Consider the following 20,799-nt stretch of genomic DNA (forward strand, 5'->3'; position numbering starts at 1 on the left):
CAAACCAGGGAAATGCAGGTCTCTGCTGAACACCTCACAGCAAGTGACTGTCTGCAGCAGCCCCACACCAGCCCACAGCAAAGCACACCAGACAGCTCACACACAGTTTAAGGCAACAGGCAGTGCTGAGGGAAGCAAAGCTCCTTAGCAATTAGGTCACAAGTCAATCCAGGAGTTGGTCACTTGTAGCTTCCAATTTAGTGCTCCTCAAGGGAAAACTTAAGAACATCAGATCACCTCCAGAGACTGGCCCTACTTAAAGGCCATTTAAGTGCAAAGAAACTCTTTGTGAGTGGTTTATTTGAGCAGCCCAAGTCAAGTTCTAAATCCAAACTCCATGTGGGAATAGCCAGGCAGCCATGCAGGACTGCACCCACCAGGCCTTCGGATACAGCCCCAACCTGCCCCAGTGCCACTCACAGCTGCCACATGACCTCTGCTGCCCACTCCCAGACATTCCCAACCCGCCAGGATAAAATGAAGGCTGCTATGGGGAATGGAGTCTTAACACACACCACTGGGTTTTTTCTTCTATTTCTCATACTCTGGAGAAGCTGCAGAGCACCAAATGTTCATGAGGAGCAATGAAATCTGACAGCTGCACAGAACACACACGTCACCTTTAATTAAAATAGAGTTTATTAGCTCTTCTTTTAATACAAACATGAGAAAGGAAAACCACCTGAAGATGTAGTGTTATTTTCAAAATTGAACTGTGATCAATACCTGAAGTGCCAAGTCCCATGGATTTGGGAGCCAGGGGCTGGCATATTTGCATACTGCAAAAGGCTGTATGCATCACTTTAACAGCTGAGTCCAACCAAACTGACAGTGGCCCTCAGACAGCCCCACTCCCAAAGGCATACAGACTTGTTATTCAGTGTAAGTTTCTGGGCCTTGGCTGTGAGAGGAAGTGCACAAAACCCGTTGCCATTCGGTGGGAGATCTGCTCCTAGGACACACCGCCTAGAACCTATTTGGATCCAAGAAGGGAAGATACTACAAAGACTTGTAACAGGAAGAGTCTAATAATACTTATCCTGTTTAGAGTTCAGTTTCAGAGCTTGAAAGTAAGCTCTGTTCCAAAGTCTCAGAAAGAGCAAAACCCAGGCCTCTAGAGCAGTTGCACAAGATAAAATTCACTTCGGGAAAAAAAAATTAAAAAAATAGGGTTTATAGAAAGCTTTTTGATAATTCTCAAACGAACACAATACTTTTCTGTCTACCTTGTCAGGTAGTCCAGGATTCTCAAACTCGTTACTGTCTCATTATGAATGTAAATCCCTCCCAGGAAGCTGAAACCCAAGGAGAGCCAGATGGATGCACAATATCAGCTTTAGGAACTCCACTGTATATAGCACAAGAGATCTGCAGAGAAGCAGTGCTGCACACATGCCATTCACCACTGGATTGCTACACTGTTTGGGATGGTGATGATGTTTCCAGACCAACTTTTTCATTCAATGCCTCAGAAAAATACATAGATTACATCTCTTCCAGAGCAATGTAAGTATTAGAAAATGAGAGAAGCACCATAATTCACAAGAAATGCAGCATGGACCCTATACATTTTAACAACACATAAAACCACATCTCTGCCCCCCATCAAAACATTCGAAGTCTTTTGACAATCTCTACTGGAGTGAAGTCGTGGGTGCAGAGTTGGAATTCCTTCCTGCTGGGCAGCTTCTTGGTACGAACAGATCACCAATAATAGCAGCTTTTAGTAGCCAAACCAGGGAAAAGCTGTCAACACATGTCTATGCTACTGTTTTCAGCTCCAGAGTGGCTTTATACTTTAAGAGTCCCATGTTTTGTTTTTGTTAACACTGCATTAGCCTGAAATACAAATGCAGTGAGACTCTGGATGACAGGGGAGAGGAGGGAAGAACATTGTAACTATAGTCATGTGGTTAGTGTTTAAATTCTAAAATTTAAAACTACTGGTTATGAAAAACCTCAAGAGTTCACAGCTATAGGCCTACATAGTAAGCAAACATCTGTGGGGGAGAAAAGGAGAGAAGTTTGTTTTTGCACCTCTGGATACTTTAGAAGGAGAGAGCTGATTTGACAAAGGTCTTGTCTTTTGCACCAAGTATGCTCCTCAAGCTCTGGGCTTCCTTGGCTACTTTACCCTCCTCTCCTCCTCTTGCTGGAAGACACCATCACCGCTGGCTTGTGTGCATGGGGTGGTGGTACTCCTCCAATTCACATGGATGCTGGTTCGTGGTGCTGCACCTTTCTCTCTCCTCAGGAGAGGATGGCATTAGAACGGCGGATACCAACTAAGTTATCAGCACTGAAAGATCGTCTCATAGCAGCTTTTGACAAGTCTTTGTATTTGTCTTCACACAGCCGGGAGATAGCCTGGATACCAGGGTCAGACACAAAATGAAAAGCACACATTAGGAGAGTTGGAACATTTCAGGGAAGGTTTTACAAGTATAACACCACCAGTACAGGTGCTCTGTAGCAGTGACACTGCTGGCTTTTTACTGAGAGTGAGAGTAAAGAACTGCTTTGGAGGGACAATATTAAAGGTGTCTGTCCCCATGCTAACATGAACCCCAGCCATCAGAAAGGAAGACCTAAAGATGGTGAGTGGTTTCCCATATCCTAGAATCTTATTTCTTTTACTAGTCGCACTATCTAATGGAACACCTGGATCCACTGCAGACTTGCAAGTTTGTGGAAGTTATGCTGAAAATCGCACTAAGTAGTTGGGTCTGGTGCATGCAGCAGCACACAAATTTTACTTTAACAGTGCCAAAAGTCACACAGGCATTTCTAGAAGAGAAAAGGTTCAAACTGAAAAGGCTTCTGCATTTTCTCTCAGGCATCTTTTGCCCTTGGCCACTCAGTGCAAGTGAGCCTAGGAAATGAAGTTCTACTAGGATGTCTGTTTTGTCTTTACCTTCTCTACACCCTCACCCTCAACATACTCTTCCCAGGATCACCTGCATGATCACATCCCTGAAGAGGTCTGAGAAAGGAGAGCAGCAAAACTTTATTACAGCAATTAAATATTGGCACATGTGAACAACCTAGTGTTTAACTGCTTTTCCACCCATTTACTGGCTTGCTTCTGCCCTGCTTTTCCAGCTAGTTGAGCAGCCTTTATTCTGGTGCAGCTATTCTAGTAACAAGCCTGATTATTTAAATCCTGTAACATGATTGTCCAGAAAACACCGTGTCCTCTCCTGCAAGCCCTGTTTCTGATTGGAGCCTTCAGGTATTATCAATGCAAATTAATAAGGATATCTGTAATAAAAGGCTGAACTGAGTTTCAGTCCTCAACATTTACTTCTATTAATAATTTACCACCTATCTCCAGATGAACTTTCAGAGTCCTGTGATCAGCTACAAGTCTACACCTTCCCTTTAAGGCAGCACCCATTCAGCACAGCCCAGTGTTCTGGAAGTTCAAAAGGTGAAAAGCACTCTGAGCATGAATAAACTTCTAAGTGTATTTTAAAATAATTATTTACATTTATTTCTGCCGACCTTCTAGAGGCATGCATTTGGCTCAAGAGTGGCATTCTTTGAGACACTGGCGGCATGAGCTCCTGGTGCAAGACCAGACAGACTCTCCATCCTGCTTTAATGGTAGCACATCAATCATAAAGCAACCTGTGTTGACATATTTAGCCCCAGTCACCCATATGGTGTAAATCAGTTTTCAATCCCTGGAATACTAATTCACTGCTTCATACAGGCTCCTATCAACTGCTTGTGTGCTGCTAACCAAAAAGTAAAACTAAAAATTTTAGCAAATGATTTTAATATTTATCACATTTTAGAATTAAACACCCAAATGTCCTATATACATGCATTAGTAAGTGCATTATGGAAAATTACATACTGTACTGAAAATTACTCTGGTTTTAAATGCCAAGCCCCCAGATGCTAAGAAAGAAGAAACAAAACAGGCTCACAATCTGTAAATCATCCACTTATGCCTGGGCACTGAGCAGTTCAGTAAACAATTTCCTGTGGACTATGAACTGCCCTACAACCACATTTACAATTAGTGACAGTGTTAGCTTAAAGTGCAAGTAACAAGGGTGAGACAAAGCAGAAGAGTTGCATTGCTTAACTTTAAATAGAGGAATTTGGAGGCACATCATACATATCATTCCAAACGAACAGGAAGGATCACACTTATTCCCAAAGTTCAGCCCCTTCTGGGACAAAATAAAACCCCCTGGCACTTGGCAGAATTATTGGGGGTGGACATCAGAACAACATAAGCCAAGAATACCATAGCACACCCCTCTTTGAAAGGGGCTATGGTATCAGTGTACACAGGGCCTGGGGTAATGCCTTTGTTGAAAGGTCAACAAAACAATATGCAGAGTCATCAATTAAACCTGGACAGATGAAAGGTTGCATTGATCCAGCAAGAAATTTTGCCTGGGAACCCAGGTAATTTATATTTTTTCAAAATGTCTTACGTATCTCCAGCAATTAGGAAGACTGACTCTGCAAAAGTTCAAGTCTTTTAAATTGAGCCTTCATGCCAAGAAGACTATGGGGACTCACAGCCTTTCCCATTGAGCAGAAAGGGACAGTAATCTGCATTTACACTCCTCTGGGCATTCTGAGGGATTCCCAAGAAAGGGCTATTCCAAAAGTTTGTCTTAAAAGCAACATTTCTTTGGAAAGGTGAGGTTCTACATGTTGTGAAACGAAACATACGATTTCTGCAGCTGTCCCCAGAGAAATGGTTTATTAAACCATGAGAGCAGTAAGAGTGCTCCCCCCAAATCCATAAGCAGCTGTGCAGTGGGAAACCTTCAGCTGGTAGTATTTAGAAAGGTCTGAGTGTGACTGTCTCTAGGTGCCTAGAATACAGACTGTGACCAGGGAAGGACAGACAATCCATTACATATGACACTAATCCTTTCAATCTTAAGTAGCCTAGCTGAGCTACAGTTCCCAATATAACATCTATTTCATTTTGCAATCTGCTAGACTTCTGTTAATCTCTCTGAAACCCTTACTTTCCTCAGAATAGTAGCTTAGCCTAGGCATGGTTTTAGAAGTGCTAACTGTAGTTATAAAGGGGTTAAATGACCCTGTAATACACTAATCTAAAAGCTTTTTAGTTTTTCTAACTGCCACTTAACATGATTAGCAACAGATGCTCTTACTACACATACAGACAGAATTCCCTGTTCAGCCACTCTCAGACCATTACCTCCAGTTTCTGTGCTCTCTCTTTACTGAGAGGCTCCAGCAGAAAGCTCAGGTTATTGTCATCCGCTAGGGAGCGAAGATCAAAGTAGTATTTGGCGTAAACACTGGCAGGAACATTGATATTAAACTGCAGTAGCTCCAAGAAGTGTCTTTCCATCTCATTCCTAGGTGTAAGGGACAGAAGACAAAGGAAAAAAAAGATTGTTTTAGCTGGCTGAAAACACTGAAGAGACCTCAAGCTTGTTTTAAAACCAGCAACTTTGAAATAGTCATCGAGGGCTCTACATTATTAGTTTCAAGACACAGGTCATTCCCTGGTGCTCAAAACAAGGTGCAGCTTTTGAGTCCTGGCACCTCTGGCTCGGAGAGAAAGGTAGTGCCCTGTCGTGCACTCACTCGGCTGACCAGGGAGGTTCATTCTTCGGAGTTCCATTAGTGCAGCTGTACAATTCATGCGCCATTCTCACTCTCATACGGCCCCACACTATAGTGATCAGATGAAAGGAATGATGTATGCTGTTTATTAGCTCTGAAGAACTTGCAGACATTTTCACCAGGCTGATAACAGGAAGGGGGTTTATTGAAGTAGAGGCGGACTAACAAAAGGAGTAGGCAGATCACCACGGCAACAAATGGATCTATGAAGAGCTGCTGCTATTATCTCACAGAAAAAAGCCTCTTGAAGCAACATGGATTCATCTCCAATAAATAAATAAATAAGCAGCATTAGGTGGGAGAAGGAATTTTCCCCTCAATAGCATCAGGCAGGATAACAACGTACTGTGTCAAAGGGCACTGTCCAGTTTTCACTCTCTCGTCTGTTTTCACTGGACAAAATACTTGGAGGAAAGCAGGGAGAGTGCTATGCCATGAGAAAGGCTTCTTCAGCTACTGTACCGTGGTCAGCTACAGCAGAGATGCTCTACAGAGTAAAACTGATGTTGTACAAACTAACCTAAAAGAAACTGGTGGCACCCAAACGAAGCAATTCAGTTCAGCACTAACTCAACAATTGTTCCTACTGGTACAAGACCTGTCTCAACAGAATTTAGCAGCTGTGTAGGCCAACTGTGAAATCACCGTAAGTTGCAGACAGTCAGTGCCAAGGTTGTTACTGCTTTTTGGGAGCTTTCAGAATGGATGCTTTACCTATCAGGGCAAATACATCAAGGAATCACCCAGACTGTCCTGTCTTGGATGGCAAGTCTCAATATGAATAGCAGCTTTGTGCTTGTTTCTAGCACATAGACTTTAAGTATCATTGAACCTAGTGCCAAAATTAATTTCCTGTTCATATGGTCATAAGCCTATAGAAATGTAAATCAGATAATGTTTTGATGATCAGCTGATCAGAGCTTGATTTACCCTGTGAATAAATGCTCTTCACTGCCCCTTTTGTACTCACTAGGCTAATACATTTTAATTCCGTAAAAATACAATTCTTCATTGGATTAACAAGTCTATTAACAGTGGTTTAAAACCTGGGAAAGGATAATGCCCATGTGTTTTCTGTGCCTTATTTACAAATATATGTAGCCTAAAGAATGAACAGCATGTGTCCCCTTACAAACAAATCATGGCAAGATTAGCAGCTGCACAGTTAATTTTTCAGCAATTATAGATTTGCTGTCATCAAAGCAAGCAAGTTTTGACAAAGGGTAACTTCTAAATATCAATTTAATTCCCTTTGATTTTTTCCCCATTAGAAATAAGTAAAACAAAACAAAAACCCCACCCCACCCTCCAACCCCAAAAGTCCTTTCAGTAAAAACCCCACCTTTGTTTTGGTGAAATAAAAAAGGGCTTGTGATACAAAAAATAAGATGACACTTTACCTACACTGAGTAGGAAGAGGCTAAGGCAAATGAGCACATCTGCCAGTCTCCAGGCCTGGATCACGTGTCCCTTAACAAACTGTGACCCACTGGTGGTTCCTGTGAGACCTGCCAGCTCCCCCTGCTAACTCTGAGGAGGCTGCAAGTGTCTCTGAGCATAAGGAGAGTGTTTGGTGGGGAGGAGGTGCACCTACACTGCCTTCAGAAGACGTGCCTGGCATCTACACATACATACATACACACACAGATTTGCAAACTGGGTGAACTAAATCAGATATAAAACTTTTTGCCAGTTCCAGAGTGGTGTAGCTCCCATGCTTGGCTTGCAGTGGCTCAACAAGAGTATCTATCATCAGGTTAGTGAGATCATTCTAGGTGCAGAGAGCCAAGAGGAAAATTCAGAGGAAGTTCACAAACAAAACTTGCCACCAGTTCTTGCAGATAGGCCTTTACTGCACAGGAATGGCCCACCCAGGGAGTGACACCTGGTAGAGTCCTGCCAAGCAAGCTTTAGCTGGGGAGCTGCTGGGATTTTGGGTGGATTTTTTGGCAGCATCACCAGCCAGCTCCCACATTAGAATGCAACTGCACCTGAAATCCTTCACCAATTTTTTTCTCTCAGTAACACTTGTATTCGGAATAGCTAATACTATCAAGTGACGGGTTTAAAAAATACTGGAACTACTAAATCTGACAATAGTCCCCACTATTAAATGAAAGCAGACTTCTAGACTTGAAACAATTTTGCTGAGTATTTTAAGCAGTTTTCCAAGGTCCCTATTACAGTGATGTTATCCACGCAAGGAGCAGTAGTCTGCCAAGCTGCAGCAGTGCAGAGCCTGTAAGGAACACTCTGGGCCACTGTCAGAGAGGGGTTGCCCTCACCTAAATTCAAAGGTCTAAATAATTTCAAATGAGATGGAATTACAAAGTCCTATCTTCAAATTGGAGGAAAAAATATGCCTAAATTCCATCTATTTTTCCTTACCACCATCACTGCTTTGAAAATGCAAGTACTCACAATTTCAGGAGACCCAGCATTGGCAATAGAGAAAAAACATCCTGCTTGTTACAGATATTTTCGGTGCTATCAGTTTGATTTGCCCCAAATAGGGCTAGAAGAGGAGACATCAAAAAGAGCAAGATGTATACTCCAGCACTCCTTGCATCGCTGACCCCACTTCAGCCATCTCAGAGTTATGTGCAGCAACACTTCAAGCATGTTCCTGGGATAGATGAGCACTCAGGGCCAGGTTGAGTGAAGACACACATTGTACAAAATCACTAATTATGCTTTCCTGAAAGCAGGGCTGGCACAGTCCTGCATTTTGACAGAAAGAACTCCCAGGCAAAGGGTATGTATAAAACAACTAACTGTGTTCACTGAGATGCGAAATAACTTGAATAATAAAAACTGTTTTGGTGCAAATAACTCCTTCATTTTTAGACGTGCACTCCTCACCTAAAAGGAAGAAAACTAGATATTCCTCCTCCTAAAGACTCCCAGATAAATAACTGCAGTTTAAACATTAGCTTTGGGCTGAATCCAGGGAAGAGAGCTTGGGGCAAGAGCAGACCCTGCCATGACAGAGGCAGCCTCCCAGTGCTGCATGCAAAGCTCTATCAACTCAGTCTGCTCCTGTGCTAGAACTGGATGTTACTACATAAGCCTGGACACATGCTCAGTTAGGGCACAGCAGTGTGATCAAACTCAGAACACACACAAAGCATGTCATGAAGTTTATTAAGGCCAGAAAGCCTGATGTTCTAAGCTGGCCTTGTAGCATTTTCACCACTGTGATAATAAGGGAAATAGGGGAACAATACGGCAAGTAGGACTAAAACAATAACGCTAACATTTCAAAACTCTGTCATCCAAAGTTCTGAGATAGAACTTAGTGAGAAGGAATTTAACAGAAAACCTAGTGGGCTAAATACACTCCATATAAACATGCCTCCAAGCCCACAGTATGAGCCTGAAGCCACAAGGATGAACATCATCTGATACTGCAGAAACTGTAGGGCTTAAAGCTGAGTGCACCAAGAAAAGACAGCAGATTCAAAAGTTCTGAAAAACTGAAATCTACATCTCATCTGAGACAAAAATATATACAAAGAACAGCCTTACATAAACAAGCAGTAGTAAGACTGAGGATTTTGTTCTCAGCACTGCAGGCACATCTAAGAATTCACCCAAAGAGGATAAGCTGTAGCAGTAGCTGTGTGTAACACATGCAACCATAGATACCCACACAAACAACACCTTCCTGCCAGCAGCAGTGGCTAGAAATTCAGACCTTAAGATATTTAAGCCTTAGCTGGACACATGAGCAGACATGTAAGTCTTAAGTTATGGTTTACCTTGCAGTTTTTCAAATTCTAAACCAGAAGAGGTAGGGAACAAATTTAGTAAGACTATAAATTGGGCACTTTAGTTCCATGGCCAGTTACTGGGAGAAAGAAGGTAAAGTAAACAAACTCTGAAGTTACTCATCCAAGGCATTAGAATTATTAATACAGACTTGTCTCAAAGTAGGGTTGTCATCCAAAGCTTCTTGAATTAAAAATGGGAATGAGGCTGGACACCAGATATATACCATGTACATATATCATAGCAACAGAGACAGATTTTTTTTTCAGTATGATCACAAAAATTCCCATTAAAAAGACCACAAACAAACAAAAACCTCTCAAAAAAACCCAACCCCCACAACCCCACCACTGTAGATTATACAAATTTTACAACTTACATGTCCTCGACAGTAATGTCCTTCAGTATTTGGCAATAATCCACATTCCACACAGCCTGATCATCCCAGACTTTAGAAGCCAGCAGAATAGCTCCTAAGACTATCCTCTTCCAGTTACTAGGGCATATGTCAATCTCTGCATAGGTTAAAAGCCTTTCCAAATAAACCTATACAAAGAAAAAAACCCAAATAAAGAATGAAACCTCACAATTGTATGTGTGTAATTAAGACCTGGAGCTGAGTTCTCAGCAGCAAACATGCCAGTCCAATGTGACTATTTATTACTGTTAAGTGTGTCAAAATAAGTATTAGTGATTACTACTTACACTTAAGAATCCAAATTTTCAGGAATTACAGGTTCCATTTTTTTATTATAATGCAAACACTGGACCAGCAGGGTATACCATAAAGATAGTTAAGTATCAGTTCTGAGCAACGAGTGCTGCTGCTTCAGGGAGACACTGCTACAGTTCCTTCTGTAACCCAGTCACACATCACTGACAGGTTCTCATTAGGGCCTATCTGGGATAGCAAATCACTCAACTTCACATTAGCCTTTCATCATGGTTAAGGTTCAGCACTTGCAGCCTAACAGGAAGTGCTAAAACCTGCAGCATGATCTCTAGTGATAGGACAAAGAAGCATTAATTGCTATCTTTCCACAATGAAAAGTGTTAAAGTGCTATTTCTTCTTTACCCCGTAAAGACCAGACTTCATCACCCACAACAACCTCATCCTCTGCTTTTGTCTACATCACCAGCTGCTAAGATAGTGAAAGATACCCAAGTCCAAAGATGTCCCTTGGTCTTTTGCTCATTCCTCCCACGTAATCTCAAACCAACTCTCTGATGTCAAGTCTGTCCCTTCCTTCAAAGTTTTTGTACTATTTCATACTCCTGTAATGATCCACCTAGTAAGTAATTTGCACTTTAAAAACAATATATAGTCAAATTTGAACGTTCTACTTCCTCAACTAAGTCCAAAGTCCTAATGGAACCTCAGATAAACTAGTGGCTGGGGGAAGCTGCTGTACAGGTCTAAGGGCAGGATCAATCTTAGTCACCGAGGTCTCCCCACCCTTTCTTCCCATCCTTTGCTTGCAGCCTTCACGTGGCCTAAAGATGTTCCTATATTAACAGAGCCATCTAGTGGTAAAGTCCACTTTAAAAACTAGCTCTATTTCTTGCAAATACTTAGCTGCCTAGACTGCCCAGGGTTAGCTTGTTCTTAGCTCTTGTTCTGTCAAAACTGCTTGTATGTCTTTGGGAGAGCAAAAACCTGAAATACTTTCAGAGTTTCAATAGCTCTAATTATCCAGCCTTTTAAATTACTCATTTCCTTATTAAAGAGAGTCCTTCCAGCTAAGTTTGTTTAATTGTTACACTGTCTTTTGGCAACAGTTCTCTTCTGTCTTCCTTTCAGACTGTTTTTCAGAAAAAAGTCACAATGAAAACTGAAGTCTAGTGTGCAACAAAGTGCAGTTTAAGAGACTGTCTAATGCAGCAATTATATAGGTTGTCGGGTTTTTATTTCCCTTCACATACATATACACATATATACACACACATATACATATACACATGTATGTGTAGATATATATATATATAATATCAGTATCACTGACAATTTCTTAAACCCATCATGCTTTCTGAAATTAAACAACAAAATGTAATGAGATTATTTTCTTACTGTTGTTGTTAACATCTGAGTACCTCACTGTCACCTGGGGAAAAAAGTTGTAGCCCCTTTGGTCAAATTAAATACAAAGTTTGATAGAAAGGTGGTAAGGATTGAAGGACATAATAATGTGAAAGCTCATTTCCTAGAATTCCTACAGGATTGATCCTTGACCCCTTAGGCAGTATTACTTGCACTACTCTGGTTAATATGAACTCAAATCTCACACTTCCCTCCCACACAACTGAAATAAGACATCTTCATGCCTGATCTTACTATACCCCACTGGTTACAGTGTTCTGCTGTTCTGCTCTTCTCAAGCATCTTCAGTGAGTTATATATTATGAAACAAACAATTTTTGATTGGACAAGTAATTAAGCATTACATATTCACATACAGAATGTTCCTTTTGAGTTAATCACATCTGTGACTACGTAGAAATCTCTAATGAACTCGCTTGTACGGTGTCTTCATTAACAGGGTTTCATGAGATACTGCAACTATTTAAATGTCAGTTCACTCATTGCTGGGGGGAGAAGCCTCCCAAATACTCAAGTTTCAGAAATCAGGTGTCTCTTACCAGTGTCACTATTGCACATTCAGCTGTCAGCTGTGCAGCACTGAAGAGCGGCTGAACAAACCGGTAGATGTGCTTGTGATCAGGGTCATGCTTGTAGTAGTCATCTGGAACTTCTTCCCGCTGAAACAAAGTTCTTTGGATTACTGAAAATCTGTCTTACTTAACACTGACTCTAAAAAACAACTACACATGGTTGTTTCTTCTCACTGAAGTGTATACAACCCTTTCCTAAAATTATACACTAAAAGAAACAACCCTGCAATATTGCAGATATTCCAAACAAAACACAATAGCTTTAGCTGGTATCTTTCTTTTTTGATCTGTTTCGAGCATGAATTACCATCATTATTGCAAATGCTAACTATTGTCCATGGAACATTTTACAGACAAAAAGAGATTTTTTTAAAAAAAGCTTTCTCCCTGCAAGGAAATCACAGGTATATACACACACACACACACCAGGGAAGCACTGGCTCTTCAAAAGACAAAATTACAGGACTTCACAAAATTCCTCTTCCACCTGAGGAACAGCTGAAGAACACATGGCAATAATTCTGTCACAGGTAGAACTGGAAGGTAATTGACACTGTCTTCACAGGACTCATTCTTAAGAGACTCCAGAAAGACAACAAAGCTAATGAAGACTCAAGATTTAATTTTGACATGATGTTAAACAGTTTCTAAATACAGGGGAGAAATAAAGCTCAGAAATTAGCAGTCTGTAAAAGCAATCCGAAAGTGAGTATTTGAGAGACACTCTGATATTCAGCACTCTTCCTGGAAGGATGAAACTTCAAGAGTTCCAACTCTGCACACTGTTTCTCAAGATTGATACTGAGTAGATTTCTCTCTACAGTCCCAAGTTAGACCTATAGTATGGTAAAGACAGCAGCTGAGAACAGACACCTGCTTGACATTAAATGAGTAATTGCAAGGCAAGCAAAACAGAAGCCTTTTCCTGTGGTTTTGTAGTTTAAAATAGCCAGGTGGCAGTGTCAAGTAAAATGCAGAGGTAAGTTAATTTTGTACTCTCCACACAGCCTTCTAATATACCACTAACCAATGGAGGTTACCTCTGCAAGGTGGGCATACAGCATCAGGAATAACATGAGAATCCCCCCTGCATAATGTCTGCACTACAAGTGGTACAAAAACACACCTGAAAGTACATTTTTGCTGTCCAGAACTGAGAAAGAAAGCACTGAGTCTGGTATGTGAGACAAACCCTGTGATACTAGTAATTGCAAGTTTGTTCCTTCTGTTATTAGGGTTAACAGAGCCTGGATTTGGACTCCTTGGACTGACTGCATCTTTAGAAGACAAGGTGTGCAAGATTTCTTCCAGCTAATTAACCTTTTTAAAGGAACAGTAAGCACCCAGGCAAAACACCACTGCTATAGAAACGAAGAAGCCATTTGTGTCCTTCCCCTCAGAAGTATGACAATCAGCCATAACTATTTCTGTCTGTATGCTGCAGGAAAATAGAAGAAACCTTTGAGTGTTCCCTAAAGGACACAATGATTTTCCTCAATTCCTACTCATTAAATAGGAAGTAGGATATGTGAAAGGATCAAAGGATGTCAGGTTGTTTGATAAAGAAACTGTCTGATGGAGTTCATCTTACAGAAATAATTTTCAATGGGAAACAACAGATGCAGGCATTTAAAATGGTTTTGGACCAGACTTTTCCCTTTGAAGTACCACAGTCCCTGTAAGAAATCCGTGATATACCTCTAGTCCTGAAGTTCATTTTTTTGTTAAAAGTTGCATTATTCAGATGTACAATTCCTAGCATAATGGGTCATACATACTATCTAAAACAGACTATGAGTTTTGCATCTTGAAGATTGTCTAAAAAGGTGTACCAGGTCCAGGCACATTAAAATCACATGCTGAATGCTCCTAGGTGTTACTGCAAGCAGCCTTAAGCATCTTTGCTTTAAAATGCTGCCGTTCAGGTTTTTTTAAAAACCAACTCACTGTTGCCTACTTTGTGTGATACTTCAGGTACTATGTTCTCCTGTCTGCAGTAATTTAAGAGGTTACTAACCATGCCTTCCTAAATAAATAGGAAAGACTTGTAGTTAAAGCAGTATTAAAGAGGGGAAGTAAAGAGACAGACAAGAAAGTTCAGATATGAAATATGGAAAAACTGGGCACATGCTTGCTTTCCATTTATAGCCAAAGCATAGAAAACCAAACATTGCAATATTTAGAAAGACTGAGTGAGTGATAACAAAAGTTACTGCTTGCACTGTATATCATATATAAAGACACATTTTAGATCAATTTATTGCGACCTGATGCTAATACATTTTTTTGTGACTTATACAATACAAATCACGATGTATATTGACACACATTCAGAGGACCAAAAAGTTACACTTACTGTGAGAGGATGTGATTTTTCGTCAAAAATATCCAAAGATCTGTCAGAATCTCTGCAAAACAACAATCACTGGTTTAGCAACAAGAATTAATTGGTGCTCTATTAAAAGTTGTTATTCATTAAACAGAATATAGTTCAGCTTTTCCTAGAATACAGTATAGAGCTACCTTGTATTTTTGCAAAGCATTTCACGATGAGACCTTACAACTGAATATTTCAGAAGCTAAACAATGAATAGCTACCCATGTTCTCATATGTACAGTTTTCCCTTAAAATGTGAAACCACCTCATTAATAGCATTTACTTCAAAAAGTCAGCTATAGTTCTGAAGCATAGGCTGTAACTAGCTATAATGGCAAGGGTTATTTGTACATGGGACAGAGTGTTCCTCCCATCAAAATTAATCTGCACCTCTGTATTCAGTAAAAGCTAAACAAAGTCCAAAAGCTGATTTGTGGTGAGTTGTGTGTGCTTTCCGTGTTGATGCTTTCTGTGCCATTGGATGGATGTATTACTGACCCTTCCATAGCAGCTCAAGAGGGAGTACAAAGGGGAACCAGACACAGCATGAAGAGCCATAGAAGTGACCACATTGGATTCAATGATCTTAGAGGTCTTCTCCAGCCTTAATGATTCTATGGTTTTGTATCTCTGGCTCAAAAAGAAAGTTGTTCTACTTCAGCAAAAAGAGTTCACTCACCTGTTCTTTATATGATAGAATATTGCTAATGTTACACTAAAAAAGAGAAAGGAAAAATCAAACATTTAGTAAAGCGTATTTCACGCACACTATTCCACTGCAAAAACCTTCATTCAGAGCAAAATGCTACAAATCCATTTTGTACTGGTTTCCTCCCACATTCTCACACACTCTGTCTCATTTCTGACGTTTGACTGTCTGGGCTGAAACTGGCCAAATCAAATTTGCTAACCAAACTAGTTTTGCATTCATTGTGCCATATTTGTGCAACAAAATAAATGGTATGCAAATTTTAAACATATACCTTCATTACCTGATTGGGTGATATATAGCAAAAATGAGGACTATTTCCAACTAAAATAAAAGGTTCTACGTGATAGTACATATACTGGTGTAGATATTCTACTGATGTTTCAACTCTGTATACCTGGCTGTCTAATTTAGGACCTGCCTAAAAAACAGAATAATAAAGATGGTATTATGCCAGCGTAATCCAAGAAGTGGACAAGAACAGATTTCAGTCTCTGCTAAGTGAGGCAATAGATTTCATATATCAACATTCATCTACTGTGGCCAAGTTTCAGATTCTTTACTGGTGGTGACAATAGGAGCACTGCCATCCCAGGAATCTATCACAGGAAAGCTCTGATCCATTGCCAGCTGCACACCACTTCAGAATGGCACAAGCATAATTTTTTAGGTTCTTGATTCTCCAGAATAGGAGAAGTAACATGCTAGATGCCTTTGTTTGAAAGCAAATTTTGAAGTGACAAATCAGCTCAGACATTTCCAAACTCCACTACACTGTTAAAACAGCAAAGCCTGCTGGGACTCAAGCTACTTTGCCTTCCTTTCCCCTCAGGCACAGTAAAACTCTCTTATCAATTCTCAGCTGGTCTAAGTGCAATTAACTGTCCTTCTGGTACCCAGAAAAATAGACCAAACAACTGTTTACACTGGAGAACCACGGCGACTATGCAATTATCACCTACCTAAAATAACAAATATATGAAAAAAAAGCAGAAAGGGTAGAACTAAAGCCCAAGTTATCCACATGCTGTTTTCGACAACTAGAGGGCAGACTAATACCACTGGCAAGTAGCAAACAGAGTCCTGCAACTTTTCCTGCAACTCCATACAAAATCCATTCCAAATTTTCCCAGATCAAGAATTTCTGGATTTGTCTTTCAATGTGCAGCCTTTGAGTTCCCCAACCCAACACACATTTTTAAACCCAAAATGCTGAAACAATTCTGCACTGTCTCAAGTGCTTGATGAGAACCACTTTGAAATAGGACAGTCCATCAGCTCTGTAACTAAAACTAAAGCTCACTTCAGTAGTCATCACTAACCAGACTTCTACATCCCTTTCATGGCCAACCTGAAGGAGCAGAGCTGTGATTCTCTCATTCAAGTGTGCAACTGGTTTTGGAACAGACAAGACTCTCAGAAAATCCCCAAAAAACCTTACCATGCCACTCAGCCCCTTGTTGATGACAAATGGTTCTTACCACTTTATTGTGCTTCTAAGGTTGGGTTGACTGACGGTGCTGTCATCTATAAATATTGTTGAGCATGAGCTGTATTTTTTTGTAAGCTGCCCAGGAGAAACCTTAGGGGGGAAAAAAAAAGAACAAAAGAACTGAACTACTTTCAAGACGAGGCATTCTGTGAGCTCTGCTTTACCACACTGAAAAATGGCATTACACCTCAAGTAGTTAAGGCAGAGGAAATCCTTGTAGATGATTGCTGCTTCAATGCAAGCAACTAGCCATCTAGTTCCTTTGTGTAATCTTTATTTATAAATCATGTCTTGTAATACACAATAGGATGTTTTTAGATAAGTAATATTCAGCAGAAATAGCTGCAGCTAAAGCAGTAAGTCCTCTGACTTTCTCAGTTCTCTACCATTCCATTCTTGGTTTGTATCTCAGTCTTCCCTCTCTATGATGTACTTTATTAGTGACTCCATAATCATCATCTCTCTTCTTTTATATCCTATACCTTTACAGTTTCTGGTTACCTAGCATTGCTCCCTCTAAAGACAGTTTTGCATTTGGGTTTTGTCATGTTATTGTTAAGGAACACAGAAACCTCTTGCTGACACTGCTCACTTTACACTTGTCTTGCCAGAATTTTACAAATGCCTTGTCTAAAACTTGAAAGTCTTCCATATGAAAATGTTGGCACCCTTCACAACTCAATGGCTGTCTGGGAATATCTCCCATTCCAGCTCAAGTTTGCCAGCAAAAACAATCCAATCACACCTCACCTTGGTGCTGGCAGACTAAAGTTGGAACCGTAACTAAAAAAGGATTAAAAAAAAAAAGAAAAGGATTCCACTCCCCCTCATAATCAGACTAAATACAACAGACTTGAAATACCATTATCTTATCAGTACCTTATCAGTAGACAGTTTTGCTAGACAGTACTTTTAAGCTTTGTGTTAGTAACTTCTATTCTTAGCTTTACTAGTTAGTAATTTTTTATCCACTTATTAATGACATTGCATCTGTTTAGTTTTGGTTTTGTAAGTGAAGTGCCCAAACCAACTAATATTTGCAGAAAAAGCTCCGAGCATATTTTCAGATTTTAAAATTAATGGATTATCACTTGTTTATCATGCTGCTGTTTGTCCATCATTGCCTTTGCATGATGGATACACTTCTTACACCAAGCCTTGTAGTGATGCTCAAACACAAGTCATTCAAGACTTGTCATCTCAGCTGAGAAATTAACGTAGTTTTATTTGTTTAAAAGAAAATATAGACAGTTTGACTTATATTTACTTCTTTACTGTTCTGAAATGCTTAAGACTGATAAAACAAAAAGAATTCATTCTTATTCTTTTGAGATCAGCCATTCTGTGCTCTGTGATATTGTACCTGTTTGTTTATTTTTAGAGACAGGCAAAGATTATTCAATTTTATCTTGCTCAGAAAGATTTGGAACATGTGTAGGACTATATACCTAGAACTACTACAGTTGTTTCTTGAGTTTGTCCCTATTGTGCTAAGATTATCTATATAGAATTTGGTTTACTTACATGATTGATATGGTTACTCTTCCTCTTCTCTCGCACTAGAAAGAGGGAAAAAGAATGTGAACTGAAAGGTTTCTGAAATATATCCCCAATTTACATTCAATAAAGTCATTCTAGTTTTCTAAAGTACACAAGTATTAAAAGTTTCAAATTTTACCTTAAGTGTCTGGAAAAATAGTTTGAGGAAAAAATACGAAGTTTTATCAAGCTAGTAAGCTGAATACTATTCCCAACTACCTACATGTACATTTAGGAACTACTTCTACCCATCACACTAAGGGGAAAAATGTCTCAAGTTTTGAAAAGATGCTGTGAATCATGAAAAATGGGATGATTTCAGAGAGTTCAAATAGACAATGTCCAACGTCCAACAGCAACCACTTCTGCTTTTACCAGAATTAAAAACACCACACACTGAACCTGCCCAAGACACACAAGGAGCAGTTGAGGCACATAGCAATTATATAAAACTGTTCTCTTTCCTCCTAATAGACAGCAGAAGGTAAAAAGGTATTTCACTACAGAGAAGATGCTGGCACAAGCTATGCACCTATTTAGCATATAACTGCAATTATGTCATTTGACAATTTTAAGCTGTGTCAGTCTTTGAAGAAAGACTGCAAGGTTTAACTTCCAGCTGTGACAGTAGCTGTACAATGTGCTTAGACAAGAGCTGAGAGCTGCAAACATGCAGAAAGTATAAATATGTGACCAGTGACAGGTGACTTCTCCAGAGTTTTAACCCCAGATCATTACTACCCTTTAGCAGGACACATTCTCTTGTAGTTCTCTTCTGTATCTCATATTTAGAAAAACTGACAATTGGAAAAGCATATCAACATTTTTTGGTCTTTTTGCATAAATCAAAACTCATAATCCTGATGTCTCAATGAGAGAGAATTTATGGATATTAATTCTACTAATTCTGTGGAAGGTTAACTAAAGAAGAACCAGGGAAATTAGAAAATAAATTCTTCTGCATAACTTCTTCATAAAAACCAATTCATCTAACTAATACAAACTTCAGAGAATAGTTTAATAGTTACTACATCACACTATTTTTCTACATGAACACAAGCCTGCACATTTCAGTACACTACATTTGAAGAATACCAGATCACCCTGAAAAGCAATACTGCCCATAACGAGCACACTCATGCAGTCTGAACATTATTTGCAGCAAGGCTGAAAGGCTGCACAGTGAAGTTACACTACAGCATTCAAGAACTATGTCAGCTTGTGAGCTGGAACTCAAGCAGTGCTCATCTAAGAGGTGTTTGAAATGTGCAGGTCAGAGCCTCGGGCTGTTTGATGACTGACCTTAGAGGCCCCGAGGAAAGAGGCATCTCTTCTGCAGAACCACACTAGTGCTCATTTCCACTGCTCACAGATTATCTGAGCACTGCAAAGTTCATACAACTGACAATTTTACCACTTGCCATAAGACTGAATAGCAGGACAGCAACTGACAGACCTGTCAAAATAATTCTGCTTTTCTGTGGCAAAGCCATGCCAAGGTAAAAGACATGCTGCAGCTTTCCATCAACACATCCTATCTCAAGTGCAAAACATTCTTAGAAAAATAGTGCTTCAAATAAGAACCAGCTATAAAAGAAACAGAAGCATTTAAAAAAGACTATCTTAGACATTTTTTAATTGCAACTTCAAAATGTACTATTGTCAGAATTCATTTTTATTTATGCAATATAGAAACTTTTAAACAGCATTTTGGAATGTACAAGCTCTAGCAATTGTTTAAAACTGACTTTATTAATTAAACACAGGATCTACAAAGAAACTGAAAATCCCAATACATCCATATAATTAAAACCAGGATTCAATAATAATTACCCTCTGAAACTATTCAAACAGTTCAAAACAACAAAAAAGCAACTGATACAGACTGGTGGCTTAGGCTTATTTCTTACAGAAAATTGTCCTTTCTTTTGTAATTCAAAACAACTTTTAAAACACTCCTTGGTCATAAACCCCCCACGATTGCTTGAAGCTTGAATTACACAAGAGAAGGAAGCCTTGCTCCTTCAGACTAGTAGGATTCACACCATGAAATCTGATCTTTAAGCATTTTGAAGTGTGAAGTAAAATGTCCTGCAAACATGTTTCTGTGTAAATACTTAAGTTACTAATCCCTATGCTTAGAAAGAACTGAAGCACTGCCAGTGTTCTCCAGCTGTAGAATTAAAACAGGAAGTTATTCTTCCAATTTTTCTCTTGCCTTTTGTTAAATTGGAAAAAACTTAGCTTACCATCTGTTTGTGACTTGCTCAGGAAAATTGTGCTTGCTCTGGGATGATCAGATGGATTAGATTCCAAGGCCAAATCTGAAACAGGACAAAAAAAAAAAAAGAGACCTTTAACAAAAGATGATGATTACTGCAACTATTCCCACCCAGCCTTAAAATGCTCCAGCACAGTGATCAAGACAAGATCAAAACCACATAGAATGGGCTGTCTCTAAAGCAAAACCTTATTTCAGCCAAGATGAATAAAAATTTGACATTTTCCCCTCTGGAAAAAAAAAAAAAAGCCTGTGGACTCATTGCTACTGCCATGGGCTGTCAAGTAGCTTATGATTTCCATGAAAACTAAGTCTGGAAACAGTG

General features: G+C 39.6%; 1 protein-coding gene across 1 annotated transcript; it reads right to left on the reverse strand.

The window, feature by feature from the left end:
- Positions 1–621: 621 nt before the first annotated feature.
- Positions 622–20,547, reverse strand: CCNYL1 (cyclin Y-like 1; the record flags this gene model as incomplete). The annotated part of the gene is made up of 9 exons (XM_009074006.1): positions 622–2,367; positions 5,201–5,363; positions 9,785–9,951; positions 12,044–12,163; positions 14,433–14,484; positions 15,133–15,168; positions 16,644–16,744; positions 18,179–18,213; positions 20,443–20,547. Coding segments are annotated over 9 exons (896 nt in total), but the record flags the coding sequence as incomplete, so codon positions are not given.
- Between the last annotated feature and the right edge of the window lie 252 nt (positions 20,548–20,799).

This window comes from Acanthisitta chloris, unplaced genomic scaffold (assembly GCF_000695815.1).
Source record: "Acanthisitta chloris isolate BGI_N310 unplaced genomic scaffold, ASM69581v1 scaffold18544, whole genome shotgun sequence".
Classification (NCBI taxonomy): domain Eukaryota; kingdom Metazoa; phylum Chordata; class Aves; order Passeriformes; family Acanthisittidae; genus Acanthisitta; species Acanthisitta chloris.